We start from the raw sequence: 18,624 nt of genomic DNA, 5'->3' as shown, positions 1-18,624 counted from the left end.
CAGATACAGGGTTCTACACAGGAAGCCATTTTCTATAACACACTTACAGGATCTAGTGAATCTATGAGCAACACATGCATGACTAGCGATATCTGAACTGAATATCAAGTTCAAATCACATATCAGTACCTATAAATAGCATTGACTTCATGCATGTTATCTGCAAGTGATGGGGAAAAAAAGCAACAATATTGCATTTTAAAAATAGTAATTTTTTTTATTTACAAATATTATAGAGTAGTCTTCAATACTGAAAGATAACAAATATTTTAAATGCTACAATAAACATTTGAAATTTAGAATAAAAATAAAACCAAAGGCCTCTTACAGATCTCATAAAAATATAAAAAAAATTCGGAACCACCCATAGTTAAGCCATGGCAGACAGTGAGTCTGAACAATACATATCAATCATAAAATAAACATTACATAATAATATGTCCAACACTTCTGTGCATATTCTCCAGCATTATGGTGATAGACAGTGTTAGTCAGTGTGTCTGTTGTACAGTGCTTAGTATATCATCCATCAACAGGGAATCATCAATATACCACAACCTGAGAGATGAAGAATTACAAGTGAGTTCCAAATACATTATTGCATTGAGTATCGCTTATAGATACAAACTTAACTTAATAATATTAAAGTTGTGTTGCTTTAGCAGCCTCCTTTGTATCGTCATCTCTTGACATGGCTGGATTATCGTACATCTCCAGACTCTTCTTGCTGTTCCTCCTGATCTGTTCATCCTCATTCTTTTTGCAGCACTTGCAGCATTTGCAGCAGCAGCAGCAGTGCTTGCCACAGAAACCAAAGGTCGAGGTCACCACCGCGTCCCAGGGCGCCATGGAGTGCAGTGGCCGGGGCAAAAAGTCCCAGCTGCGGAGGAACTTGGGCAGGTAGCGGGGGCAGCGAGACTGCATTACATTGACAATGATCACAAAGAGAACCAACACGACGATGGGCACGCCGACGCCGACCAGGAATTGCCAGCCAGCCAGCGACAGGCCGAATACAGTCAGAGGGAAAACCAAGAAGCACAGGAAGAGGTAGAGGGCGGCAAACCAGCGGTATTTGGCCGTATGGTTCCCCAGCCCTCTGGCCAACCTGATGGGCACCCGCATGAAGGGGATTGGGTACCACAGTAGGATACCCATTATGTTGAAGAAGAAATGGCAGAGTGCAATCTAGAAAAAACATGAGGACATTCAGACAAGGCTATCACTAATCTCCTGGAAAATATCAATCGACAAGACCAAGAGTGAGCCGCCATATGCTAGCGGCTCTGTAAGGCTGTACTTAAGGCACAGCAATGCTTTGAGCTAAAAGCTAACATCAACATGCTATCACGGTCAAAATTATAATGCTAGCATGTTGATGTTGAACAGGTATAATGATTACCATGTTCACCCTAGTAGTTAAGTGTGTTAGCATGCAAACATTTGCTAATTAGCAGTAAACACAAAGCACAGCTGAGGCTGTATAATTCTGTATAATTTTGGCGCGATAAGATATTTGAGGTTTCTTTTCAGTTGACTTATTTTCATATTTGTGCTGGGTTTATGATTAGGATTATTCCCCTGTCTGGCACCCAAGTGAATATTTGGATAAACCTACACTACAATGGCATCAGTTATTGTATTTAAGCCCCCAGGAAGAGCGGCATATTTTGAAGCCAATCTGACATAGAGGCCAAACCGTGTAAGGGAGCAATTGTGACGGTGAATGATGCAAACTGGCCCAAAAAGATTTACCACAAGACTGACCCATAAGCTTACATTGAGAAAGAAGTGTCTGTAAAACACTTTTGACAGTTTTTTTTGACCCCCACGAAATGACTAGAGTCACTATCAGAATTTGATCCATTATCCATATCCATTTCTCCCATTTCATACATCCATGATTACAATTCATCCTGAGGGGACCATGAATATCGATACCGAATTTCATGGCAATCCATCAAATAGTGGTTGAGATACTTAACTAGAACAGAAATGATGATGGTGGTGCTTGAGCAAAAGTCAGGGGATCACCAAACTCATGAGGATTCATCCTCAGGGGATTATGAAAATTTCATCACAGTTCATTTAATGGTTGTCCAGATATTTCAGTTTGGACCAGTGGTGACATTGACATACAAAGAGCCACACCGCTACCATGGCTAAAATCAGGCACACAAGGGAAACTTTTCATTGCATCTTACCTGCAAGGAGTTGGCTAGTGTATCTCCAGGACTAGCCATGGCAGCAAGTATAGCAGTGGTTGTTGTACCAATATTTGACCCCAGTGTCAGAGGATAGGCTCTCTCGAGGCTAATGACACCGATACCTGGTGAAAGAAGGTCGACAGGATATAAATGATGCTGTAACTGAAGAAAAACATCAACAACAAGATAATACAGCCAAATCATTATAAAATGATAACTTACCAACAAGAGGAGTTATAGCTGAGGTGAAGACGGAGCTGCTTTGAACAATGAAAGTCATCCCTGCTCCCACCAAAATTGCAATGTAGCCAGTAACCCAAGCGAAGGGGAAGGGGAAGTCTGTCGTCAAACAGAAAGACAGGAGGTAAGCAATAAACCTGATGTGAGCACAGCAGTCTCACTGCACACATTATGAACTCATGCTTAGAGCAAACGAGGAGTTTTATCAAAGCAGCATTTGTGCCTGAGCTTTCTCCGTCACACAACAGGACTGGTGGAACCTGGAGGTGAGCCAGAAGCAACAGTGAAGCTGTACCTGTGTTGCTCATCAAGCATCACCATCGAAGCAGATGTGCTGACTATCAAACAGGCTGCAGAGAGCTTGTTGACAGGGAAATTGTTGTTGTTTTTTTTTACCTGTGTTGAGCACCTTCTTGATGACCACAGCCACCTGTCCTTTCAGCATGGAGTTGAGCAGCTTGACGATGAGGATGAGGCAGGTGCAGAGGACGAGCAAAGACAGAGCCAGGAGAATGAGGCCCACTGCCAGGTCTGGCAAATTAGCATTGACGAAGATGTGTTTGCCTGCAACGGACGGTCAAAGAGATGATTGGCATTAAAGTTTCCACTCTGCGCTTGCATTATGTGACAGCTAAAAATAGCCTTGTGTGGATGACTCACTTAAGAGCAAACCTTTGATAAACGGAGCTGATAAAACAGCATTTTGTGGCAAGAAAGTGACTTTCCCTGTAATTTGAAAACAAACTGATGGTGGTATATTACTTTTAAAACCAAGCATAAAATCATTTACTTTAATTGGGGGCAGAATACTTTGAAGAAGCGATGCATTTTACGATCATGTGGCACTCAGGTGCTTCAGTGCAACAGCATGAATAGACCTATTGATCAGGTAGACGGGTCAAAGGAGGGTATGAGCTGAGTCACTATAAAGACTCAAAGGTAGTCATTGTCCGGACATCAGAGGGTCTGGATGAAGGAAGTTGTTGTGTCTCATATTTCACTGAGCTTCAGTGGATCAGGTAAACCTAATTGCTTTGTAAATGTTCTTTTTTTAAAAAAAAAAGTGGGTATTCAGTGATGGAGGCACGCTTACATTTCTCCTGGTAATCGGTCCAAGACGAGTTCATCTGCGTCCAGGTCTGGTTTCCTTCCATCCAGCAGACGCCACCAGCAGGGCAGCTCTCCACTGTTGCATTCCAGAAAGTCTGAGAGAAAAGATCGGAGGCAAAAACAGAATTAAATGCAAGTGCAATAATGAAGAAGTCAATGCAGCTATGATAATCTTTAAGTGATGACAGGTAACATTCCACTTTTTATAAAATAACACACCTTAAAGGTATGATCTAACAACAGAGTGGCTGTGGTCACAATACAAGGACAATATCAGTCATTAACAGACAAAAGCAGAGGTAAACATAGCTTTATCATATGTTTTTACTGTTACTGTGTTATGTTCAGTGTTTGGCAAACTAATAATTTATGCATGTGATGCAGCTCTTGTTGATTTCTTACCGTGTTGGTCTCTTTTTTGCACCAAATTTTGATCAGACTCTTGTTTCTGGCTGCAGGGTCACCAGTGGCAATGCCAGTGATGACAGATTTGTCCAGCTAAAAGAACACAAATTTAAACCCAGGAAGTAAAAATTAAATCTACTCTTTATTAAATCATGTAAATGTTTCGTTGATGATTTCAACATCGCCGACTCTACCTGGATGATGGAGTTGGTGAGAGGGTCTGTGATGACGTTGAGCAGGTCAGGGGCGTTCTCTCCGGTCTGGATGTTGAAGGATTTGATTAATTTGTCAGTGAGTTTGTACAGAACGCCTGTGGCTACTTCCAGGGGCAGAAGAATCAGCACAGACAGCCAGTTAAAGAAGTCATGGACTGTGGCGCCGGCAAATGCCCTGGAAGTGAAGGAAGACGCTCTTGAACTTCTTGTTCCAGACACTGTTTGTAGAGTTATTATTCTACTGCAGCATTGCTGTTGTCCTACTTGAGTCAGATGTTTATTATTACATGCTCAAATTTACCTGCGGAACTCATTTCGGTCTCCTGCCTGCATCATGGCCACAATAGTGTTGGTGACGGATGTTCCGATGTTGGCGCCCATGATGATGGGCACTGCAGACTGCACATCCAGCACTGAAGAATATAAGCAACATTATACAAATGGGAAATAAATGCAATTGCATCTTCCATTTGTGTGTGTGTGTGTGTGTGTGTGTGTGTCTGTCTGCTTACATCCAGAGGACACCATGCTGACCACAATAGAGGAGGAGGTGCTGGAGCTCTGCACCAGCACTGTGACTAACACCCCGATCACCAGTCCAGCCACAGGGTTGGACAACACAACATTGTCCTGGAAGATGTCACCAGCAGCTTTGCCTGCACACAAACACCCTCAGATTAAAAACACAGCTCTCTACACATGGTGATAAAGATTTTAAATGTAATCTGTGAATTGATTTTTTTTACCTCCGACAAGCTGGAAAGCAGAGCTGAGAACATCCAGCGAGCAGATAAACAGGTAGAGAAGTCCCATCAGCAGAACGGTCTTCACTAAAGCAGTCAGCACTCTCATAATCTTTCCCTTTGTATCCAGCTCTGTAGAGAAAAACAAAGTACTGAATCAGAGTCAGGTTTTTGTGAAGGTGTCCTCTCTGTGCTGTGCAGAGAGAATGGCGGGCTGCCTCACCTGACCACTTGACCCCAGTGTCTTTGAGCTCTGGGAGATCCCAGGGATCTTCCTCGTCCGGCTCCGGATTCACCAGGTCCACGGTGGAGTAAGCCGGCAGGATGGCCGCATCTTTAGTCGGGTTGTTGTCATCTAATAGAGGGCAGGCAGTAGGGGATGTTAGGAAAGGTGGCAACAACACACACTTTGAGGAGGTTTAGAGTATCCAAGGCCATAGGAAAAAGGACATACCGAGTGCAGGGGAGGAATCAGTCCCCACTTCTGGTCTTGGAGCCATGACTGTCTGTGGAACAAAAAGTTCCAATAAATACAAAGTAAAACTCAAATCAGATACATGTAATTATATTATTAAATAAAATAATAATAATAAAATATATATTAAATATAAAAATAAAATTAGAAGGAGCAAGGTTACTAATGGAGCAAAAAGCTGAAATTCTATCCATGTGTTACCCGTGCAGTGCTGCTTTTCTTTCAATCCAATGATTTACAATCTGTATAATAGTCATTATAACACAAAGAAAGTCTATTCCGACAATAGCCTCAACTTAACCACCATAATGGATGACAGGTGGAACTAAATCTTTAAAATGACCATGATAAAAAAAAAATAACGCCCTAAAAAACACACACACCTAAAAATAAATATCTTATTAATATGAAGGCTCTCCGAGATGATTTTAATACAAATCTACCCGAGTAACTGCATCTTTAAGTATCATCTCACACATCCTGCGCTCCCCGGACCCTTAAAACCAAACGTTCTCGATTACAGTCACTTCTCCTGTGCCCATGTGGCCCTGTGGCCTCTGTCCGACCTGACGCTAGCGGAGCTGGGGTGGCGGGGTACGCACCTGCAGCGGAGCGCTCTGACCGGAGCGGCGAGGAGGAGGCTTCACCTGGGGCACCTGTTGCTCACTTCGAGGGTGGGACCTGCTTTTATAGAGCCGCACCGAGAGCACACACACACACACACAGGCACACTCTCAGTTCAAAGGTCGTGCACACATGTGGCTGTAAGGTGCATCTGTATGTGGGGCACACTGTTAGATTACCAATGGAATGATATTGTGGTGTATGAGAGGAAGGCTGCGCTGGAGGTGATACATATAAGATAAGAAAACTGACACACTGAGAAGTAGAAGCTCTTTCTCTTTTTACAATAATAACATGTCGGTCGATTGAAGCAGGGTTATAGCTGAAAATAAAACAATATGTTTAAAAGATGTGGGTTAGCGCCTGCCTACAGGCTTTAGTCTACAGGTACTGGACCAATGCAAGATCTAATAATGAAATCGAAGAGTTTGCCCCCTGGTGGTTGGAAGCAACACTAAGCTGCATTTCTTACTCTCAGTGGAAGGGGTGGCAAGAAAACTTATTATTACACATTTTTAGAGGTCACAAGATGTTACCTGTGTTTTCTCATTTTTCTGCTTGTTTTGGTTTTAAAGCTACTGGGTATAGTTTCATCTCTTCAGGACTTTAAAAACCCTTTAAGTGAACAAAATGAGAAGAACTACTGCTCGTACATCATCTCCGCACAGAGAGTGTAACCTGGAATGAGGGGGTCACAAAAAGACATGACGAAAATGTGTCAACCACTGTTCTACGTCATATTGATCCTCTGTTGGTCTTTGTCATGTACTGTGTTGTTAAATGTTATGCTGGATTCTACAGTTTTAATCTTTATGGACTCATTGAACATGTTTCACACTGGAGCAGGAGCAGCTCCATGTGGAACATGTCACTCTTTGTGCATTTTCTTGTAATTTCGGCTGATATCTGAGTGTTCACAACCACAACTGTAATTATTACCTATGTATGCACTATCATCTTCATCTTCACACAGGCCATGCGTGTGTATACACACACACCCACACACCCTCATTCTCCCTCAACCCACTCGCACATGTGCACACACGTTTACAGCACCTTAGATAGCACGCACACACGCTTCTATGCGCGCACATTTATTGCTTATTAGTCGAAGTTTATAGCTAGATATATGGCTGAGATATGGCAGTAACAACATAGCATATTACATCTAAAGTAAATGGTGTGAATAGGAGTAAATGATTAAGCTAGGATGATGTTTCAGTTACTCCCAAGCTGCAATAAAATAATCACTACAGTTTTAATGCTGTACTTATAAAAAAGGAGTTCACTGAGTTCGTGGAAAATAATCAACTTTAAAAACTCAAAGCAAATCTTTTGTTACATGAATTATCAGTAAATTATTTTAAATGTATGATGATTAATGTGATACTTGTTTGATATGGAATACTTAGTTCCTAGTTGGCCATAGTCAGACCTGGGAGCAATGGTCTGTTTTATGGTAAATGTGTGTGTGTCTTTCAGAAGAATTCATTCTTACACACTATGGAGGCGATTTATATATATATATATATATATTTTTTTTTTTTTCTTTTTTCTGAAATTTAACTCCTATGACTTCAGTCTCTGAAAATGAACTCCAAAGGCAGAGTCCCACATGATGCTTTTAATCTACTTTGGTCTACAGAGTTTTATGTGTGATACGCTCCCCAGATTTTGATCCCTCTAGAAGTTCTAAAGATCTTCTAGGCCCTCAGCTGCATGTCTGAAGAGCAGTCTCACTCATACTCCTCTTCAACCCCTTTTATCACTTTAAGACTGAAGTAAAAGATACCAGTTATCTCTATTAGATAAAATTATTTTTACTTGGGGGCTGGTAAGCTGCTATAAACTGCTCCTGTATATCATCAACAGCTCTTTACTATTACACAGCAGTGGGGGAATGTAACTAAATATATTATAAGTGATGTACTTATGTACAAAGTTGAGTTACTTTTACTTCACTTGAGTATTTTCAGTTTATGCTACTTTCTACATCTTAGAGGGAAATATTGTAACTACATTTATCTGACAGCTCTAGTTACTGGCTATTTCACAAATGAAGATTTTAGCATAAAAAAACATATGAAGTGTTTATAAAATATGATATTTTGTTACAAATTAAACCCAACTGTTAAAACAAGAACAGCTGAAACAATTAGTTGATTGAAAATTATATTATTATTGATAAAGTCATTTTCATGTAAAACATTCCAGCTCCAAAAATGTGAAACATTTGCTGATTTTATATTTTAATCATTTTAATGTATTTGTAGTTAATATATCAGTAAATAATCAGCAGATTGATCCACAATGAAAATAATCTTTTGTTGCAGTCCTATGGAAAAATGCAACTACAACAGTAAAATACTGCTACATGAATGAATTAGTATTAATAATTATAATTACATTACATATATGTGTATGACACTCTGTATTACATACTTTTACTTTTACTTTAAAGTAAATTTTACTGATTTTACTTTTACTTTATAACATTTTAAATGTAGGCCTTTTGGTGTCTGGTTAGCTCAGTCGGTAAAGCTGGCAACCTATATACTGAGGTGCTGCAGCGGTCCAGGGTTCGAATCTGATCTGTGGCCTTTTGTTAAGTAAAGATTAGAGAGTATTTTTAAAGTGTGGTATTAGTACTTTTCCTTAAGTAAATTATCTAAATCCTTCCTCCACCTCTGCTGCAGCCAATAATGAGGCAGTATCAAGTACACAGTGTTCAGCAAACAACAGCGCCTACAAATAAAACAATTAAAATACCGACTCCAAAACACTTACCACTATAAAATATTTGCTGGGTGCATGCTTAATCCAACACAATAAATGATAGTAGTGCTGTAGTAGAATAGTATACAATAGTAACAACATAACATTGTTTGATTATATGAACCTTAAAAAAGTGACAAACAACAAAGAAAAACATTCACAAAGTAGCACACATTCTTAAAGACATTTTACTTTATTAATTACAACAGCAAAGCCAAGTGAACACTGTGTTAAGCATTTCTATGTTAAAAAAATTGAATCTGAATCCGGATTTGAATGTAAATTAATTAAGTTGGATTTTTGTAATGTTATTAATAATTATAATTATTTTTTGTACTTTTGTATTTTTCTCTTTCTTCTTTTTTACACATTCTGACTCAACTGAAAATGAAATATGTTTAAAACGTTCCAAAAATATATGTTTAGGTACTCAAAATGAATATGAAGCACAATGTTATTGTTTCGGTGATATTGCCTGTTGAAGATAAAGCACCATAAAATGTTCATTACTTCTTTACACATTGCATAACTGCACTTTAGCAGGAGAAATTATTACCAACATAAAAACCAGGTAATTGAGTATTGATTAAATATCTATTTATCATGAGTTACTGATAATTGACTGTGCCCGCGCCCAGTGGCTCAGCTTCTGTGCAGTTGTGACCAGTGACATTATGTGTGACAGCTGTTGCCTGGTTGCAGCAGTGTTTCTTGGTCTGACCTTGACTTCTCCACAGCATGCACAGTAATGTGACACGATCCGTGCATGAGACCAGCTCGACTCACAGCTGGTGCACACCAAAGTATAAAGATGCATCTTGAAGTGGCTTTATTTTACAATTGACCTAGTTATTTAGTGACTAACTCATTAGGTTTGATGCAATGGTTTTTGCCCATGTGACTTCAGGAGACCCACATACGTTGGAAAGTGCATCTGAGGCTTACCTTTAACCTTTGGAATGCTGCTTTCATCTTCCTTCCACCCACACACTAATCAAAATACTTATGCCTGTAATGCCCGTAATTATATAGTGGCTTTTTTTGGTTCTGTTGGACAGCAGGGAGTGACCTTTTTTTTTCTTTTTTGTTTTTCAGAAAACACATTATGACCTGTTTTTTTGCCATACATGGAAGACCTGCTTTAAATTCTTATGACCCCCCTCCCCTTTACAAGCAATGCACTGTATTCTTGAATGTTTTGTTTTCCTTATGACATTTGTTATGGTATCAGAGTCAATGATTGCCTACAAGGCCACAGAGTTGATGCCATCTATCTGCCATGCTGGCACAGTCCACACAGGGTTAAACAGTTTGTCCTCTTGTTACCCCCAGGGGCCACCCTGTAGTACTACAGTGTGAGTAGGCTGTGCTCTAATCTATAAAACAATAAAACTCAGCTGTTAGAGCCCGTCCAAACTGGTTGAGTCTCTGAGGGTGGTGAGACTGAGCAGCTACAGTATCAAGGTTATAGCCAAAGTGACGCTGAATTTGGATGTGATAGAAGGTGTCTTTTTACAGGTTTACTCCAAATACTAACACCATGTTTTAAATTGACTGTTGGGAGTATATATATTACAAAATACGATAACACATCATTCACCTTGACCTTAGTATGGAAAGCCCCTTATTTTGAAATAATGGAAAACACCCTCCACCATATGCATACGTGTGGTTAATATTTGCAGAAAGAATGCAACATGATGCCTCTCCAGGTTCTGTATACTGCCAAAATGTGTTGGTGTCTTCTAAAATATAATGTTCCTGTTGTGTTGAGCGTGACCCTGCTGCCTCCACATGGTCAAAATGTAATTTCAGACACTGTAAGCTACAGTGCATTATTTTAAAATCAATTCATTGAAGGGAGCTAGAATACATATTGTACAAAACTGATGAAAATTTCACCTGGAGCAATGTCCTCTCACTCACGATGTTCCATATAGTTTATTGTGCACGGGAGCACAAAGGTGGTGCTGAGTCTCAGTCGGGGTCTTGTGACCCTCCTGAGACACTGAACCAGTGAGGAAATAATCATTAACAATTCAACAATTCCACTTTTAGGATTTACCAAATAAGGGGTAATACTGCAGCAGTGCTCTGATACAGAAGAGTCTGTTAGCTGACAGTATTTAACTGAATTCTTAATTACTTTCATATGTAAATCAATCTAGCAAACAACAGATTTAGATGAAATTGGTAATTGCTTCTTTAATAGTACAATAACAAAAAAGAATTATATGCCATATGAATATAATGTTAATTCACTAATCCTAATTAAATTAAATTAAATTCCTTGACAGAACATATGACATATTATGTCTTAACTACAGAGACCCCTGTGCTTTACCAGCTTACCTTTGGTTGATGTTTAATTAATTATGAACTAAATAATATTAACTGTAGATGGCTTTTTACCAGCAGCAATGCACTATTTTTATAGCACAGCCGTGTCTATAAGTCTTCCCTTTAGGCTCCATAGAGCCTCAAGCAGCTGGATGTAGCCTGAGAGGCAAATCCCGGGGCTTAGAGAAGCCCCTCAAGCACTCTTTCTGTTGCTGGTTCAGCTGATTGCTGTGAGCATGCTGTAACCATTTGAGGGAATTCAGAGAGCATCAATATTTTTAACATCTCCTCTTACCTCATCTGGAATACAATGGTTGGACAACAGGAAGACAAGATTCAAAATGATTTTAGTGAGTAAAGCAAAATGAAACAGTAAAAGTGAGGAGGACAAAATAGGGTTTTGAAAAGTCCCCAGTGGGAATTATATCTGTTTGAAACTTATTGCAGAGGAACAGCTTTTATGTCATATGTCTAGTATAAGAGTTAATATGTCTGATGCCTATATTAGAGATCACAGCAGTCATCAGTGCAGTTTGGTCTTTCCATCTTCTCTTCTGTCCACTGGATGGAGCTGCTGTGATGCTGTCAACACTGAGCAGGTTACCTTATGCACCAGCAGATGGGGACAGATAAATGTCAAAAGGTTTGTGTTCAGGTCATGGTTTGAAGCAGAACTTCACTCCTCTGTTTAGTCTTATTGTTTGGTGTCAGACAGTGTTTGATAATATAGACTATAAGCTCTCAGATACACTGATGTCTCAGAGATACATAGTGGGTGGGGTTGAGAGTGATAAATCTAGGGTTGATGACTGTGTATGGGGTGTATTTGTGTATCTGAGGCAGGTCGTCCTCCAGTGTGTACCAGAACTCTTTGGATGACAGTTTTCTGTTGAAAACTATTTGGGTATAGAAATATAAAGCCAGTGGTGGAAAGTGATTTAGTGTATGTACTTAAGCACTGTACTGAAGTACAATTTTGAGATACTTTAATCGAGTACTTCCATTTCCTGCTACTTTATACTTCTACTCCACTACAACTATTGTACTATTTACTGTACTGCATTCATTTGATAACTTAAAATTAGCGGCACATTTACCAGCTGCAACATTAAAGTTATGTAAAACTTAATGTATCAATGATTATAATCCAATAATATAACAGTAGTATTATTTATTAATTATTATTCTGATATCTATATATCTATGTTTACTTTTGGTACTTTAAGTATATTTTAATGCTAATACTTTTGTACTTTTACTTGTTGTAGAGTTTTTCTACACTGTGATATTGCCACTTTTACTAAGTAAGCAGCAACAAGGGACTTTCATTTTTGTGTGTGTGGACAAAAAGGTGGTGTTTCCACCACCTCGTTTCATTAATTTGAATGGGAACTAGTCAGTCTTCTCGCTGATGGTCTTGTGTTCTTATTTAAGTCATATAGAGGCATCAGTATTCAACTGAGACTGTTTCATAACCATTTAAAAACTCCTTGCAGAGGGTTTTAGTACATTGTTATATTTCTATGCTTTTGTTGCAATACTCACTAAATGTAAATGTGAACCATTTCAAAGAAGATTCAAACAAAGTTGGGAGCTTGTTACTGTATGTACCTAGTGTATTATCACATTATATCATGCTAAAAATAGCAAAGTCTGTTGTCACAAACTTGATGTATATGTCAAAAGTGTCTCAAAACGCTGCTGTTATCGGATGCAGGCGGCAGACTGCTGAGGTTGTGGATCAAGGTAACCTATCGCTGCAGTTTATCTGATTTGAAGTGCTGCTCTCCAGCTCAGCTCCCACCTGGGTGTGTCAGACAGTACGTTCACCAGCGCCGACACTTGGCCGACCTTGGCGAAGATTGATAGGAGATACTGATTCATAAGTCCTCCCCACACGCTGATGGGCAGCCATTCCTCATTCTTATCACACAACAGGGGGGGGTGAAATATTAAGTGGCACCACACACACAGAGATGGTAAATCTTTCTACACTCTTCTCTCATCTGTTTTTAAGACATGAAAAAATGCAGATTTAGTCTGATTGCTGCTGCTGCAGTGGTTTCTAATGAACGACTGTGGTTGTTTGCAGGTTTTAACATACACAAGATTGTGGAAAGAATTAGGCATTGGCGACATTGATTAAAATTCAGGTCCAACAATTTGCAACCAGACACATGCTGATAAAACATTTTATTTATTGTAGCGTATGACAATTATTATAAGATACTTTAATGTTTTTTAGTGATGACAGACTGTGTCTGACCCTGACGTGAAATGAACTGGGAAAATAAAGGGATTTGGGACCTCATTATTTTTGGAGTTGATCAACTCATGTCCAGCAGCTCCTCAGTAGTGCAGCATAACCTGAGGATAAAACATGACTTATTGATACATAAAATGATTTATTTACCAGTGGTATTTGAGTTTGGAACATTTCTGAGTGATCAAATAGAGTCTATTGATGAACTTACATCACTGAGCCAATCGGTGAAGGCAGAGGTGCGGGTGAAGACGGTGGGCTTCTTCACTTCATTGCAGACGCGGGAGGAAACGAAGCTGGTGACACCTTGGACGTACCACCTACCATCCTGACCCAAACAGTTTAGAGGGCCACCAGAGTCTCCCTGAGAGAGAAGCAGGGACACATTGTGAAGGAGCTGACCTTGTTAATGGCAGGTAGTTTAGTTCTGACAGGTACAAGCTGCTTTGTTTTGTTGCCTCACACACATTGCATCCAGATACGACATCTCCTCCTGCACAGATCATGGTGCTCTTCACGTTGATGCCCCACCAGTCGCTGCGACTGCACACACTGTATTCCACCACAGGCAGCAAGGCCTGCTGCAGCTTATCAGGCATGGGGCCATGGGCTGAAACAGAGAGGGTAGAGCGGTTTAACATAAGTACATCACATACATAAGGCATAGAGCAGTGTTGTGCAAGTCCCTTGAAAACTGCAACCATTCAGTACATGCTACTCATTTAAGGAGTAATTACACTATTTGACTAATTACTCAGCAAGTAAAAATTTACACTTCTCATTATACTACTTTCCTTACTCAGCCCAACTTAATCAAAGATTTCTTTACTACTCCACATCCACAAGTTGCATCATTTGTATTTAAAGCGTGTAGAAACAGAAAGCTTTAAGCAAGCAGACCTACAATTTGGGATTTACTGACCAACAACAGCTAGCTTAATGTTGTGTGACTACACAGCTCTTTGGAAGTCCAGACCTCAGCTGCACGTTTCACACACATTCCAACTCTAAACAAAAATGACTCCTGAATGTGAGCCCAAATTTGAACCCCAGTACTCCAAAAAATGTCACATTGGACCGAAAGCTCATTTGTTCAACAGCCCGATATCCTGAAAGCAAATCGCCATTGCCTGGTATCTTGCGAAGCATGTGATACACAGACTGGTTCACCGTGTACTTTTCATGGCTAGGTAATGCCAAACGGGATACTGACATGGTGCAACTGCAGAGAGACTGTGTATGTTTGTAATTGGCCTTTGGAGCAATGGCTGCTTGATTTTAGGATAATGGGCTTTTGGTCCAATGACAGACTATCGTGGTTTCGATATAATGAGCCATCGGAACAGCGGCATGGCACCAAACGTTGCATATTTCTAACCGCCTGCCCATACCTCAAGCCCCGCGCCAAGCTAGCCCCAGTTTGTGCCTCTCCTGCCATTATATACAGGTAACCATCAGTATCTTTAAAATATAATCCGAACTCTAACTGACGAGGTTTGAGAAACCAAGGAAATCGTTTTAAAAACACTTACCATTGTTTCTTCTCTTCTATCTGGATAAAAATTATTCCATCTGCTGATCATACAAAATGTTTTTAACCCTTTTCCGAACTTGTGCCGAATTAAACAAAAATTGCAGCCCGCCAACTAGCTGCAGACACAGTTGTATCTAACAATACAAATCTTTATCGCTCAGTGGACAGAATAATTTTCTATCCCTGTGGTTAGAGGAGTTATTGAGAAAAATACGGCCTACAGTTACCTCTGTGACCCGAATGTAACATCAAACTTGTGGTAAGACAGCAAAAAAGTGACCACAAAATGTCAAAGTAATTGATTTGGAGGAATCTGTAACTTCATGTGACTACCAAAATACAAATTACTGCCCAACAATGGCAGAGAGTGTAGATCACAATCATTGCTCACATTTAATGTTAAAACTGAGTTCTAGGCAACATTTGCACCTGTCTGAGCCTAAATCATCCAATCATTTTCTACAACTGAATCCCTGAAAAAGGCAGGATGACAGATGAGGACAGGGTGACATTACTGTAAAGGTTGCCCCAGCCGGAGATGTAACACGCTGTCCCATGGGTGGGGATCTGTCCAGCCTCTGGAATACAAGCCACACCAATGCTGTCATTCATAATGGGGCTCTTATCCAGTTTCAGCAGGGCAAGATCATTGCTGTGAGAAAGTCATTATGGTTAGATTTTAACTGATTGAGATTATTCATTCTTGTTACTTTCATTCATGTCAAATTCCTTATATGCTTTTGCATTTACTTTATATTGTACATATATTGTAGGTATTTTCTTACAAACAGTATTATTTATGTTTCTTAAGGATGCCACTGGTGATATGAAAACAAGTTTATTTATCGATTTGCAATGGACACATTTTTGCTTGTTCCCAAGTCAATATAACTCACCCATCAGCCACAAAGTCAATGTCCCACTTGGGGTGGACAATGATGCGCAGAACATCTCTGATCTGTTCAGTGCCCTCCTGCTGGCTCATATCGTGCTCTCCCAAGACCACGCGGTACACATCTCCGGGCCTGTAAGTCGCATTTCCATCATTCAGTATATTTCTAGACTTCTCTGGGTCTGGGTCTTGTATCTCATTGCACGTCAACATTATCCGTGTTTGCTTGCTTCAATAAATCCTTGACCTCTGTCTCTAGCTCTCACTTGAATCACACTGTAGCTACAGAATCTTATTATTAGTCACCAAATGCAGTGTCCAGCAGTCAGCACCCAGCGAGATCCGATCAGAGTCCCTCCACAAGTGTGATGGAAACGGCTGCCATGCTTCACCTGCAGGGAGATCTGAGAAAAACACATGTGAATAATTAGAATATATTCTTCTATATTACTGTATGAGTATTAACAAGTGAATTTATAACACTGGGCTTACAGTACCTGCCAAGGCCAGCTGTGGGGGCGAGCATCCTCTCCATTCACCACCCTATTAATGTCAGGCTTCACAGCAGGCGTACCACATCCAAAAACTGCAAACACATAATAATGTATTCTATAACTGAAATTAATTGAGTACTTAATCTTAAAGTGTGGCTTTTCTGTTCAGCTTCAGCTACTCACCATATGCTGCCTGAAGCAACAGGAGGGCCAATGCCTGCATCATAATGACAGTCTGTAGATACACACACACTCTCTCAGCTCTGTTCAGCTCTCTTATACCTCCTCAGTCTGTCTGTCTGTCTGCCCAAATACAGACCATATTGAACTTGTGGAACTTTGTTATCAGCGTCCATTGCCGACTGTACTGTAGCTGGGAAAAACTTGCTGTTCTGCAGATGGATGGGTGAGCCAGGACACTAAACTGTCTACGAATGCAAAAAGTGGGAGGTTTATCAACTGTGAGACAAACTTAGCCTCTGCAATTTAGACAAGATTGCCAATGTACATGTGCTTACATACATGTTTCAGTAGAGATAATCCCAGTACACCACTTTTCAACAGAGTTAAAAAAAAGAAAAGCATTTATAACTCAAAGCTTAAGCTAAAGATTAGAGAATGAAATGTTGATAATTAATGATACAAAATAGGCTTTGGCACTGGGATAATATATAAAGATAATACATCATAATATTTTCAAAAAGTTTCAATTATAGAATTAATTTGTTACTCAATTAAAGTACCCCTATATCTGTAACTACATCTTTCCCTAACTGCTTTTTACCACCGTGTAATGTAATGTAATGTAATGTTAATTTGCTTAAATCTCCTTGAACGTATACTGCAGGAAATCCCATAAAGTTAGAACTTTCATAATAATATTGAATAATTTTGCCAACATGGGCTATACTGCATTCCTCTGAAGCAACTGTGTAAATTTTCCAGTTAATTTAGTGCCACAGCTGCACACTTAAATCTATGATCTCTATCATTTCAGATATTCTCTGTGTATGTCGGGCTGTTTCTGTATAGGAATAATATATCTTCACCCCAACAAACATAATGGGAACTACAGCGCGGATGTCTCACCACAAGGACCATTTTGTACAGGTTCTGGAGCTTTTGATTGAACCTGAGTTGTCATGTAATTGTGGATGTAAAAATAATTATCATGTCCATGTTGTCTCTGAGTTGTGATTACAGATTAAAAGAATGTTTGCATCTGTATTTGACAACCTGGAAATGAGAACAGGCTGTGAAATGCAAAAGGCCCTACAGCCAGTGTTTGGTTTGTCCATACTGGGCTACTGTAGAAATGCGACCCACAGCATCTGTATTTATCTCATTCTAAGGTAACACAAAACCAACGATTCCTATAGTCAGGTAGGTGATTATACACTAATGAAAACATACATACGCATATCATATCCTATTTCTACCAATAGATACTCCTAACTCTTACACATTGGACCTTTAAAGTTGAGGTTTATCATGATGACTAGACAAACTTTATCTGCAGGAGAAGATTGTGTGATATGATAGAAAGCTCCACAACAAATACAAAATGGACCTTGTGGTGAGTTTGTTTAGCCATCTACTGTCTCCAAGTCAAGAATGAACTCTTAATTTCAAGTGTTTTAGGGTAGATTTTCCTCCAAACATGAACATCCTTGTGTTCCATGCACACAAAGCTCCATAGGTCACCCTCTGTTTCTGTCTGTCACACAGTAACAGGAATGGATGCATTTTACATGTCTGCAGGCACCGTCGGATTAGTTACAACAGCAAACAGCTTAGCATCAAATATCAGAACAAATTCAAATACAACCTCCCACATTGGTGCGTAATCAATAATTTGCTTATAGCTGCATGAAAACATGCTCCAGCTACAGCTTGAACACACAGAACAAACTGAGCGACTGAGTGAAACTGCAGAATTTGTGAAAATGAGAGTAGCTGTCCGAGTGAGAGAGGGAATAAGAAAAGCAGGGAGAAAGGAGAGGAAGGCAGAGAATCTGAGACGAGGGTTTAGTGTCGTCAGCTGTCTTGGTGCTCGGTGTACGGCGAGAAATAAATTTACTTCTTACGACCACAGAACTGGATAGCTTTGGGTAACCGTCAAGAGAAACAGTCCTGTAACAACTTTCTCTCCTTTAATAACATGTTATACATTCACAAAGGGGCCCACGCTCCTGCTGAATCTGGACCCAATTCTTCACGCCTCGCTCAGACAGTATCCTTTCCTCCTGAGGGAAACTAATATCACTCTCTGGAGAAGACGGCGTGCATCTATAAATTTCCCCTTTT

General features: G+C 39.8%; 2 protein-coding genes across 2 annotated transcripts; both read right to left on the bottom strand.

The window, feature by feature from the left end:
- Positions 1–258: 258 nt before the first annotated feature.
- On the bottom strand, positions 259–6,070 carry slc34a2b (solute carrier family 34 member 2b). The gene is made up of 13 exons (XM_035653669.1): positions 5,998–6,070; positions 5,375–5,426; positions 5,144–5,275; positions 4,924–5,052; positions 4,690–4,833; positions 4,479–4,590; positions 4,157–4,352; positions 3,960–4,055; positions 3,541–3,652; positions 2,844–3,011; positions 2,430–2,546; positions 2,205–2,329; positions 259–1,188 (listed from the first exon to the last, which is right to left on the bottom strand). Exons 2-13 carry the CDS (start codon positions 5,418–5,420, stop codon positions 643–645), a joined length of 1,923 nt encoding a protein of 640 aa, XP_035509562.1. The 5' UTR covers positions 5,421–5,426; positions 5,998–6,070; the 3' UTR covers positions 259–642.
- Positions 6,071–13,394: 7,324 nt separating this feature from the next.
- On the bottom strand, positions 13,395–16,571 carry LOC118322111 (chymotrypsin-like elastase family member 3B). The gene is made up of 8 exons (XM_035653698.1): positions 16,501–16,571; positions 16,321–16,409; positions 16,130–16,227; positions 15,828–15,956; positions 15,447–15,583; positions 13,865–14,007; positions 13,609–13,761; positions 13,395–13,501 (listed from the first exon to the last, which is right to left on the bottom strand). The coding sequence occupies exons 1-8, from the start codon at positions 16,541–16,543 to the stop codon at positions 13,484–13,486; spliced, it is 810 nt and encodes a 269-aa protein (XP_035509591.1). The 5' UTR covers positions 16,544–16,571; the 3' UTR covers positions 13,395–13,483.
- Positions 16,572–18,624: the final 2,053 nt, after the last annotated feature.

This window comes from Morone saxatilis, unplaced genomic scaffold, assembly GCF_004916995.1.
Source record: "Morone saxatilis isolate NCDOM2014 unplaced genomic scaffold, NCSU_SB_2.0 Contig12, whole genome shotgun sequence".
In the NCBI taxonomy this organism is placed as follows: Eukaryota; Metazoa; Chordata; class Actinopteri; family Moronidae; genus Morone; species Morone saxatilis.
The sequence above is the reverse complement of the archived record's forward strand: the minus strand, read 5'-3'. Positions and strand labels throughout refer to the sequence as shown.

Coding starts and splice junctions, on each gene's coding strand:
- slc34a2b (XM_035653669.1), bottom strand. CDS start 5,420: ATGGCTCCAAGACCAGAAGTGGGGACTGATTCCTCCCCTGCACTCG. Junction 5,053..5,143: donor CACTGGGGTCAAGTGGTCAG/GTGAGGCAGCCC, acceptor TTTTCTCTACAG/AGCTGGATACAAAGGGAAAG. Junction 4,834..4,923: donor TGCTTTCCAGCTTGTCGGAG/GTAAAAAAAATC, acceptor GTTTGTGTGCAG/GCAAAGCTGCTGGTGACATC.
- LOC118322111 (XM_035653698.1), bottom strand. CDS start 16,543: ATGATGCAGGCATTGGCCCTCCTGTTGCTTCAGGCAGCATATG. Junction 16,410..16,500: donor GTTGCTTCAGGCAGCATATG/GTGAGTAGCTGA, acceptor ATGTGTTTGCAG/TTTTTGGATGTGGTACGCCT. Junction 16,228..16,320: donor CCCACAGCTGGCCTTGGCAG/GTACTGTAAGCC, acceptor TGTTTTTCTCAG/ATCTCCCTGCAGGTGAAGCA.